The sequence below is a fragment of the Marmota marmota genome, unplaced genomic scaffold (assembly GCF_001458135.2).
Source record: "Marmota marmota marmota unplaced genomic scaffold, marMar, whole genome shotgun sequence".
In the NCBI taxonomy this organism is placed as follows: Eukaryota; Metazoa; Chordata; class Mammalia; order Rodentia; family Sciuridae; genus Marmota; species Marmota marmota.
Window position 1 is genome coordinate 14721084 of NW_025999932.1, and position 11604 is coordinate 14732687.

General features: G+C 40.6%; 1 protein-coding gene across 2 annotated transcripts in view; it reads left to right on the forward strand.

The window, feature by feature from the left end:
• Abcc4 (ATP binding cassette subfamily C member 4) overlaps positions 1–11604 on the forward strand; it is a 188251-nt gene that overhangs the window by 69611 nt on the left and 107036 nt on the right. For both annotated transcript variants that reach the window (XM_015484155.2, XM_048800747.1), the window contains 4 exons: positions 581–721; positions 1086–1123; positions 1498–1592; positions 3383–3529. In XM_015484155.2, coding sequence (XP_015339641.1) covers positions 581–721; positions 1086–1123; positions 1498–1592; positions 3383–3529 — 421 coding nt within the window. The remainder of the gene's footprint in view (positions 1–580; positions 722–1085; positions 1124–1497; positions 1593–3382; positions 3530–11604) is intronic.

Genomic DNA, 11604 nt, shown 5'->3' on the forward strand with positions numbered 1-11604 from the left:
TGTACAAATCTAGGATCCTGGATGATTCTGACAAGCAGCTTGAGATAACATGCTATTCCTTCTATCCAAACTCTCATTGCCCAAACTCTTTGAACTCAGTTACTGTATTGGGCTAACATTTTGAGTCTCTGCTTTATTTGTGGTTATTGTTGGTGCTGGGGATTGAACCGAAGGCTACTATATTTCCATGGTTGATTGACACAAATAATCTAGAGTGGCCATTATTTCCACATTATTAACTTTTGATTTTGGTATAAGTTTTTCAACATTTACACTCGAACTTGGGTATGTCGGGCATGTGCTGAAAATCATGTTACGCTTCAAGCAAAGCCCCGCCATTCTCTTATTTTTGAGAGACTCCTAGAAGTGAGATGACTAGATCCAGGGTGAATGCCTTTATAGATTGGCTCGCTATTTGCACACCCTTCTCTATGGAAGATATACCATTTTGGACTCCCCCAGCAGCATGTGCCTGTTTTCCTACCCCTCTGCCAGCAGGGGGCACTGTCAACTTCTGAACCGGTCAGGTGTGCTAGCTTGTGCACTACTTTGTCTCTTAATTGCCCTTTTTCCTTCATAGACAGAGAACGCACAGGCAGTGCAGCCAGAGGAAAGCCGTTCTGAGGGAAAGATTGGCTTTAAGGCCTATAAGAATTACTTCACAGCTGGGGCATCCTGGTTTATCATCATCTTCCTCATTCTGCTGAACATGGCAGCTCAGGTACGGAACGGCAGAGTGATCTCCACGGATCTATGTTTGCACTGTGATTGCTGCTCCTTGTAGTTCCCTTGGGGTTTGCACGGAAGTGCTGCCTTTGGGGACCAGTAGGAGTGGTGCTAACTGGGGTTGTGTCCATTACAAAGAGCTTCTGTCGGAAAAGGGCATCTTCTAAAGACTCTAAGATGACACGTGCATTGGCTTGACCTGCTGTTGTCTAGGAAGTAGGGCTCGCTTGGCACAGACCTGGGCCAGAAGAACCATCTCTGTCCTCTGGAACCTTCCTTTAGATTATGCTTTGTGGGGATTTAAAGTTTCGAGTTGGTAAGTCATGCCAATGCTGGGTTTTTATTTTTTTCTCCTCCAGGTTTCTTATGTCCTTCAGGACTGGTGGCTTTCCTACTGGTGAGTTATTTCTGGTCTCATGTGAAGGGCTATATAATCAATACCAAGTCTCACTTCTCCAGAGTTCAGGGAGAGGTGGAGTTTGTTGAGCCTTCTCTCCTAATCCTCGCATAGTTACCTGAAGAAAAATTAAAGTTCTTGCTGGTGGAGTGTGACCCATAATGGTCTCTACCCACGTCTGATTCTCAGCAGCATGTTGAGAACTAAAAGTCATGATTCAAATTGAATTTTTATAAGGTGGATATACAAAGCACTGTGTGAGACAGAGATCGTTTTCTAGCATAAAACATTCCTTCCAAATTGAGGTCCATTTTTAGATGTTTATCTAATTTCCATCTATAGCTTAATATTTCCTTTTTTCCCCTGTTCCATAGGGCAAACGAACAAAGTATGCTGAATGTCACTGTCAATGGGGAAGGAAATGTAACCGAGAAGCTAGATCTTAACTGGTACTTAGGAATTTATGCAGGTAAAGTTTAATCATTTGGTCTATTATATGAGAGCCAGAGATGCTTACAATGAGCCAGTGTGGGTAACTAGGGCTTCTAGGAGTAATTCAGTAGTGTCTTAACAGATTAGGAGTCTGAGTCGCATTTACTCTCTGAATTAATTAGAATAATTATTTTTAAAATCTACTAGAAGAAAGAGGCTGAATGAAGACTCTTAATTTGCTCTGTACTGGATTTTGAAAGTTAAACTAGGATTGAGCATTCAGAAAATCAGCCACTGGAAATATGTGGCTATTGTCTATTCTAATAGGTTGCTTTAGCTAAATCTTATATCATTATATGGATGGGCAAGGGGATTAGAAACGGATCCCCACCCTGTGGTTCGGATTGTTCCAATTCTGTCTGAATAAACCCTGGCTTTTATTGAACTTGGATGAAATCCTCTGGCAGCAAGGACCCCCAAATAAAAGCATTATTCCCTCACAGGTATGCAAAGCTTCCTCCACAGTACTGCTCATCTCTCGGGCTTCACTAATTACTTAAGAGGGAAGCTAAGCAGGGAGAGACCCAGTGTCTGGGAATTAGGCATCCTTCTCTTCTTACCTCGCAATCACAATGTTATCGTGTCCCCGACTGTGTGATTAATTTAACATTTGGCTTGCCAGACTAATATTAACGCCTTGCGCTGTTTTCACAAGAGTGCTTAGAATATATGTAGCCTTGCATGCTTTTTAAAGGAAATCCTCATCTAAAATTTTAAATATTTCTACAGAAAATGCTTGTACAAGCTTTCCTCAGAGTTGAGTTTATCTCTGTAAGAAGCTGCTCCCTGAAATTTGGTACTCATTTTGTTGATCTCTTGCTAAGAAATCTAAAGCCATTAGCTGTTTACCATCTGAATCGGTGGGGGCTGGGAGACCTGGAGGAGAAAGGAGACTGGTTCCGTTATTTATTCAAGTAGAATGTGGGGCAAAGGCAAATAAATGCCTGGTGGTGAAGTTTGGGTATTTGTGCAGCTTTTGGTGGTTCAATAATGTGAGGTGTCGTTAGAAGGGAAAATATTTATTACAGAAGTTATCTCCACTGTATGTAGTAGCATTGTGCATTAAGCAGGGGAATAGGGCTTGATGCTCAGGGGTAGTGTTTACCTAGCATTCCTGAGGCCTTGGGTTCAAAACCCAGCAGGGCAAAGAAAAGCAGGTGGAGGGAGGTATTAGGAAAACTCTTTATGCGACTACAGGCATACTGAATCTTCATGCATGTCTTATTATAAATATTTTGTATTTATATGAAACACTGGGGGATTAGTTGCTTATTTAGATTAATTATCTTTTGTTAAAATGTAATTTCTATTTTCTTGCAATTCAGTTACTTAAGAGTTTTTCCATGTGCAACTTAATGTGGTATTTTCAAATTCTTTAAAGCTACTTGGGCATTTTCTACAAGGAAAAGGTAAATCATTTCTCCTGTTCCCTGTTAATATGGAGAAGGCAAGGTTGCCTACTTTTTAAGATTATTTTTCTTAATTCTGAGTTCTAACAGAACTTGTAATTGAATTAGATAAGCCTAGAATGAAATTATAGTTTGCACTTCTCTTTTTCCCCATGTAGTTTCCATTCAATAAGAAGAAGTGAACCCCTTCAATTCTTTTTTGTCAGTGCATCTTGTAAATACATTATATTTTTGTAAAAATCCAGATGCTTTTTGGAATGGATTACATACTATCCTTATAGATCACCTGATCTTCTTTAGCATTATGGAAGAAAATGCAAGGATCCTGTGTTCTCTGAGTCATGTTTCTTTATTTCAGGTTTAACTGTATCCACCGTCCTTTTTGGCATAGCAAGATCTCTGTTGGTATTCTACGTCCTCGTTAATTCTTCGCAAACTTTGCACAACAAAATGTTTGAGTCAATCCTGAAAGCTCCGGTATTGTTCTTTGATAGAAATCCAATAGGTAAGTCAGATACCACATTGCTCAGTGAATACGTCCTGTTAACACATTGACGATCTGGTGACATTTCAGTCTCTGAAAGTGGAGGCAATCCTGGAAGAAAATAACTGTGCCTGTTGATTCGTTTTCAGCCTCACTGATATCCCACCACAGAAAATAATATCAGGACCATACAGTCTTTTATTTTAAGTTGTATGTGTGTGGAACAATGAATGAATGTTTACTTTGCAGAATGTTTTAGGAATAAGTTTGTCATGTGGCATACGTGCAAATGTGTTTAAATGGAGTTGGAAAGTTGCTAAAACATTGACTGTGGACATGCCTTGGCCTCAGCCCCCCTTGGGGAAGATTGTCTCTGGAGGAACACCCTGAATGCGAGACTGCGTGCCTCTTCCTTAGGAGGCTTGTCCATTTCTGGAACCCCCGGGCTCTATAGACCCTGATGATGAGGTTTACCCAAAGTAGTAATGAGTTAACTAAAACCCAAGATTGCTGGATGTGGTGGTACCCTCCTATAATCCCAGCAGCTAGGGAGGCTGAGGCAGAAGGATCATCAGTTCAAAGCCAGCCTCAGCAAGGTCTTTAGCAACTTAGTGAGACCCTCAAAATAAAAAATAAAAAAGGCCTTGGGATGTGGCTCAGTAGTTAAGTGCCCTTGGGTTTGATTCCCAGTACTAAAACAAAAACAAAAACACCCCAAGATTGGTAAAATGTTAACAGCCCTCAGTCAAAGCTTTTAATTCTGTATATTAAAAAAAAAAAAAAACAACCTTCCTTTCCTTTGTTAGATGTTGCTGTTGCCGTCACCTGTGACTATTTGTGGTTTTGAAATCACTTTGGTTGCACAATGGGGATTTGTGGTACCTGCCGTGGAGATCCTCAGTAGTTAGTTTTTCCACATTAGTGTACCTGGTAGTTTCCAAGTGGTAAATGTCTCTGCCCTGTGACCCTGCATTGCTCCGACCCAGGTGCCTTGCTTCTGAAGTAGCCTCCTTGACCCAGGTTTCTGGGTTAGTCATGGCCATATATCCCCACATTGGCTAGTTGGGTGCACTTGTGGTGAGGCCCACAATGGCTTTGTTTATGCAGATGACAGTTGCCAGGGAGTAGGTCTGGAGGGAGCACAGGAGAAGTTTTGGAATGGCCATTGACAGCTGAGTGACTAAGACCAAATCACATAGTTCCTGTTGTACAGAAAATCTCAAAGCAGGGTGTAGTGGGTGAAAGTGTGGCTCCAGGAGCCAACTGTCTGGATTCAATCTTGGTACTAGTTTCTAATCATAATAGCTGGTTATAGTTACATTGATACTCACAAGCTAGTTACTTAATCTCTCTGCATCTCTTGTGTTCCCATCTGTGAAATTGGGTTAGTATTCATACCAACCTTACTGAAATCCTGTGAGAATTCAGCAGGCTGATCCATCCCCAGTGTTTGAAGCCAAAACGCACCCCATGGTGGCCAGTGAATGCTGGCAACAGTGACAGCGTCCTGGACTTCAGGTTCCTTTCCTGTGGGATGGAGATGCCAGTTCCTGCCCTTTCTGTTTTATGCTGTATTGTAAGGATGAAATAAGAAAGCATCTTGTGTAGATTTATTCAGAAAATATTGTTTAATCCAGGCACTGTGTGAAGTGCAAAGAATTGTGAATGCAGAGGCCACACAAATAACATGGTGCGGTTGTGGCTGTCATTAGAAAGTGACTGGCGGCTTCTGGACGGTAGGCCCTTATGGGTGCTCCACGTTCCCACTTAACTTGAAAACTGCAGACTTAGAGCCTTCAGGGTCACCGCCTGTTGTTTTCATGAATACACCTGATTGCAGTTAAGGAGGCCCTTCATGTTCAAGACCCATAGACTTCTCCTCATGATGATTTCTTCATTAATCAGGGATTTGGGGCCTAGCTGACCAGCTGAGTGACTGAATCTTGGAGGTCACTAATCTTACAATAGCAGCTCATAAGCATTCATCTTCTCCCTCCCATACCTATGAGCAGGATTTTATCCCTTCAGTGAAATAGGAGCCCAGATAAATACTCTGAAGATATGCCTGGTTTGCCCAAAATGTTTGGAAGTCATATATTATTTACTTTTCAAGTGATGGATTTAAAACAAAAATTTAAAGGCTTGTTTAGATTTAAATTTTTATTTAGATAATTTTTTTGCATTTTGTACAATGGTGAAAGATATACCACAGCTATCAATTATGCCCCATAGTTTATGTTGCCTATTTATGATCTGTAATGGTTATATAACAATATATTAAAATAATTGCTCTGTAAGGTAGCAAGGCAGGCATGTCCTCTTTCTTCAGTGCTATTCAATGTATATGCTAAATGTACAGACTCCTTCCCCCAAACCCACCCAGAATGTCATGCCTCCTGAATTACAGGAGTGTATTTTATGAGAAGGTGAGGAAGGAAGTATACTTTTTTTTTGTACGTTTGGTTCTGGGGATCGAACCCAGGACCTTGTGCATGCAAGGCAAGCACTCTACCAACTGAGCTATATCCTCAGCCCAGAAGCATACCTTTTTACTTCTTGATATTTAGTTCTTTAGAGCATGCTCAGTAAGAGTCTTGTATGAACTCAGAGCAGCAAGGACTTCTACCAGCAGGTAATGTCCAATAAGCTAGACAGAGGAGGGAGACTGGGGAAGAAACTCTCCATCCTGGGGTTGCTACATCCCAGCGTGCACCTGAGATCTGGCCAGAATCTCCTTTCATTTCCATCTGTACTTTCCACCAGGGACCCTGCCCTGGTAGGTACAAGTGTCTTCTTTATTGGTTCATGAGCGCTCCAGCCTGGATGTGCTATTTCTTTTAGCACACTTCCTCCCCAGACCCTCATTCCTGTTGCTAATCATCAGGGGACTCAAACCTTTATACTTAACCCCCACTTTCTCGGAAGGTGCTAGAAATAGTGACTGCCAGGCCAACATCCCAAGTTCACTTACTTGGGTTTATGGAGAAGAGCAAGGCAAACCTGGACACACATGTTTCTTTTCCATCATGAAGTTCTGACCACACTTCCCCATTCCAGATGGTCGGCTACCAACCAGGGCACCCCTCTCCAGTCATCAGACGTTAGGTTACTACTCTCTGTTTTGAACCCAGGCATTGGTGCATGATGATTTATCAGGTCCTAATTTGTGTAATATGATTCCTTACTGTCTTACACGTCTTTGATAACCTGGTAAATCTTAAGCCATTGGGGTAAAATTTGAACCAAAGCAGTGTATGACCTTCAAATGGTCAGAGCCAGATTTTTTCCTCCACTTCTCTTCTGTTTCCTGTCTTCCTTCTCACTCATCTCGATTTTTATCCACTCCTCCTGGATGTATCTTGACAATGGTATCATGTCTGTTAAAGACCCTCACATTTTCTGCCGTGCCCAGGCTTCCTCCGCATTTCGATGGTGACTTGAATTGAATAGTGCATTTGCAGATGTCATCTGCCACCTCTGCCACTCCCCCCTCGAAATTTGTGTTCAATCCTAGCCCCAGTCCATTTTCATCAGATTTTACTAACCGGCTCATGCCAATCAAACAGTAAGTCATTCAGAAATTAAGAGCCAGTTTCTCTTTTAAATGTAAATCAGGTTTTCCTTACTGGGACAGAATCTATGCAGCTTTTGACATCTGGCACAAGAGGGCAGCATGATCTGCAGGATTTCAGATAGAGTGTGTGAAAGCAGACATAGCAAAATGCGGTTTGATTTTAAAGCTATCTTGGAAATTCCATTTTTGTAGCTTAGGTCTTTGGTACCTTGATATGTGTTGACAGGGAATTTTAAAAGGATCTTCAGTGTATATTTGGAACATTAAAACTGCATTAAAGAAATATAAACAACATTGTCCGGAAATACCTACCATTTCAAACGAAGGATGCAGATTTCCCAATTAACACTCTCTGGACTAGAAATTGGAATAGGCAGCCACTGACTTCTCATCTGGATATATTTGAATTCCTAAAGGGTACATACTGGTGCTCACACAACCTGCTTCTTTCTTCTTCTGAAACATAAGTTTAGGGAGAAAAGCAAACAGTTTCTTGAGTTTTCCTTGAGTCACGTGAAACGTTTCCTTCTGACGGGCCCCTCCAATCTCTCCCTTATTTTGGAAACCATATGAGTGGCTAACTGTCCTGTCGTCCCTTTCCTAACTATGGTGACATAGTGTGTGGCTGAGTGCATCGACTCTAGTAGATTCCAGATAAATATTTATTTGCTTTCAATTTGTTATTTTGGCTTTAGGAAACTGAGCTACTGATGTTGGTAGATGTATTAGTTTATTCTCTCAGGGAAGTACAAAGTTAGTCCTGGATTACAGCCGGTGTGTTCATCACACAGTGGATTTTTCTACAGTGTTGTGTGTGTGTGCTCCCTTATGCATTTTACAGGGTTAAAAAAATATTTTTTTTTCTTTATGGATGAAGTTAAAACTAAAACCTTAGAAAAAGAAACACGCTGACATCTCTGCTGGTTTTTTAATCTTCTGGTGGAAGGTGCTTGTGGTCACTGAGGTGTGGGGCATGAACGGTACTCTGGATTTGAAGACCCTCTTCTATCCTCCCTAATCAAAAATCTAGAGTTGTGCCATTGTTTAAGATTTCCAGCTTGATCAGCTGGGAAGTGAGGCTCTGTAGATCACTCCACAAACATATCAGATGTTCTGAATGAGGATGTGTGTTTTAGAGGGGCTGGGGCAGGAGGGTGGAAGTGGTGGGAACGTGGCTGTTTCCCCAACCTGGAAGGGGACCCCTCACTTCCACTGCAGGCTGCTGGATAGCTCGTAGAGAAGTGAAGAGTGAACGAAAGCAACAGGACGAGCTTTTTGTACTATCAGAGAGGCTGTGTTGCTATACTGCTTATAAAATCAATTGTCAACCTAGGGCTTCCTTGCCAGGAGGAAAAAAAAGAGTCATCAATAGGGAAGGGACATAATTGCGGGGATGCCTGTCTGTCTGTTTATTCAGTTCAAATGACCACTGGAGTTAGTGCTAAATGCATATTTTAACACGTATAATATTTCAGCACTGTCAAAATTACCCTGACAATAACAGGCCTGTTAAATTATAGCTCTATAAGTTTGGAGGGAAAATGGCAGTGCTTAGCATGCGTTAATCTGTGCCTGTTCACACAAGCGCGGCTGCGGAGCAGGTAACGTGTTTAAACAAGAAATACTGGTCTTAAAACCTCTGATTTATGGTAGGTGTTGTTTTGACACAGCATCATCCAGACGATTTACAAGGCAGGGCTTCGTGTTAGAATCTCTCCCGTGTCGTCATTCTTCACGACATAAATATTCAGCAGTGATGCCGGAAAATTGGTAATATGCCCATTCATGCCAAATCACTCGCCGTGTTTCCTTTCAAGTGAGATCTGTTGTGGATATGGTGAAAAGAAACTATGTTTTTTTTTTTTTCTTTTCTTTTCCCCTTCCTTGAGAGCAGATGAGCTGTAAGAAATTGAGAATAAGAATAACAACTGTCCTGACAGCCTGCGTGTTTTATTCTGGCTCCAGTCCTACTGGCTTCCCCCACTCCCTCGCTTGGTGCTCTTTGTAAAGTGCATATTTATATGTACATTAGTTGGTTTAAGAGGCTCTTTCTGTTCAAAGGAAGAAGTTAGTCATCATCAGAAAAGCTTTGTGGCAGAACAAAAACACACATTTCCCCTTTCATTTTTCCTTGTTAATAATAACAAATGCAAGTCACTATAAAGGGAGCTACACAAAAGATTGCATCAATCATAATGGTTCTCAATAGCCACATAAATATTATTTTTTCAGGTTTGAATGAAACAGCTAATGGTTTGAAGTAGGTGTGGTAATTAAATCCTGTCTAGTTGTCACACATTAAAAATAATGTTTTTTCACATAACAATGGTTATATGTACTTAAACTCTTATCAGGGGTGATATTAAGTGATATTTTATGGGAGTTGCTCATTTACTGCTAATAGTAAGATAAAAAGCCTTTGTTAAAAGTTTAAATAGTTACATAGTTACATGTATTTGATTGCTATTGTTATTTTGTCAATAATCTCTATAAATGTGATTATTATTGCACTTGTTGGCAGCTGGTGAATACTGCACTGTTTTAGTGTACATTTTAAAGCTTCTAGAATGTTCTGATCGTGCTTTCTTCATGTTTCTTCTCCGTAATACATTATACATGGATATGCTGGCAACTTAGTAACAGGAAGCAGCACTGGGTTTGTGTTTATCCCATTAAAAATGTTAAAAAGATAAAGAGTTAGGAAACTGGCATCTCCTTCAAGGTGGAGATCATGTAATATTTCAGGAAATTTTAAGGTTCACATTTTGCTTTATGGTTTTGTTTTATTTTCTAATAGTTCGTAGAATATATTAAATGATACATCTGTCTAAGATTTCATTCCCATACCCTTTATTACAAATATTATTTATTTTGCCATAAGAAACTGGAAAAAACAAAATTGAGACAGTGACATTGTATTAAGTATATAGTTGAAAATATTTTATCAAACTTTGATAGTGTTTCTCAAAATTTTGATTACATTACCATGTTAGGAAGTAGGTATGTCCTGCCTGAATCTTGTATTAACCTGATGGTTCCCGCCCTCTCAATCTAAGTCCTCCACTTCACTCTAACATTGCAGCTGTGATGTTGCCACCCACTGGCTCTGAGGTTCTGTTGGTTGGTGTCTGCTTGTCTTGGCTGTTAACTAAATTACGGTCGGGCAGGCCTTGGTGTCCCTGTGTCTGGTGGTGGAGGCTGAGGACCTGGTAGCCATTAGGTGGTGTTATTTCGAAGTTTCTCCCCTACCCCTAGTTCAAGATTTCTATTCTTTGTGACCCTCAGAAATGCTCTGGGGTAACTTTATGAAGCAGTTCTTTGCTTTTGTGCAACCATTTCAAGAGAAAATGAAGTATATTTCTGGACCACCTTCAACATGTATAAATTTTATTGATAAGTATACCACTGAGAATGTGATAGGACTAAGCATAGTGTTCTCATGGGATGTGGAAGTTGGTGGGGATTTGCTAGGTTTAAATTCCATTGTTTTGCTATAAGGGTTAAGTGATTCTCATCCAAGATCTGACCTTGAAGCTCTCGGAGTGACATCATGGATAGAGCTTTAACTTCCATTTGTAACTGGAGTTTTCATATCCTAATGTTTCATCCTTGTCCCCTTTATTATAAACTTTTATTTTACTGTAAAAACAATGGGGAAAAGAAATCTGAGTATTTATGACTTTGAGTCTGTGACATTTTGTTTCCCATAAACTTTACAATTTTTGTTCTGATCCAAGTTTTGATAGTAGTCTATCAGAATTACAGTTATACAATGATGCAGGTAAGTATGTATGTGCTGCTGGTGGCTTCCTTGGCCTCGTGCCCCCTGCAGTCTTGGAGCTTGTCTGTTGTATTGCTGAGTCTCTGGAACCCAGGATTGGACATATTGTAGCTGATGAGTAAATATTGTTGGTGGAATGGAACTAGGAAGTTTCCAAGGGTATATTTACATCTCTCCCAGCCACACCCACAAAGAACAACAAAACTTTACAGTCTTTAAATAAAATTCAAGCCTTGTTGTCTTATAGTTGGTGTTTATGTTAGATCGAACTCTTCCCTATCATTGCTTTTCAAAAGTACAATTTATAATCGAGTATTTCTGGTAGACGTAGTTTCCAGTATGTGATGGCACAGAACATTTGCTGGTTCTTAGGGTGCTGTACTTCACCAGAGTAGACTCCACATGGATACAGTTTCTCCTGTTTACCAGTCAAGGAGATGAGCCTGTCAAATGCCCAATAAATTTCCCTGGGCTTCCGATGCTCACTGGAGAGGACCTTCAGCACTGCTGTGAGTTAACAGATTCGGGTATCATAGTTTCGCCATATAAACCGTGTGTTCCTGAGGAGTAGAGAGGCGCAATTCTCCATTTTGAAGCTGTGATTGGTGGGGAGTTGGAGGTAAGTTGAGATGTCAAACTGCTCCAGTTCGGATAGGGACATAGCTCTGTGATTGCTAAGCCAGCTGTCACTTCTGTGGTTTCTCACAGGTGGACTTTTTTTTTTTTTTTTTTTTAACCTGG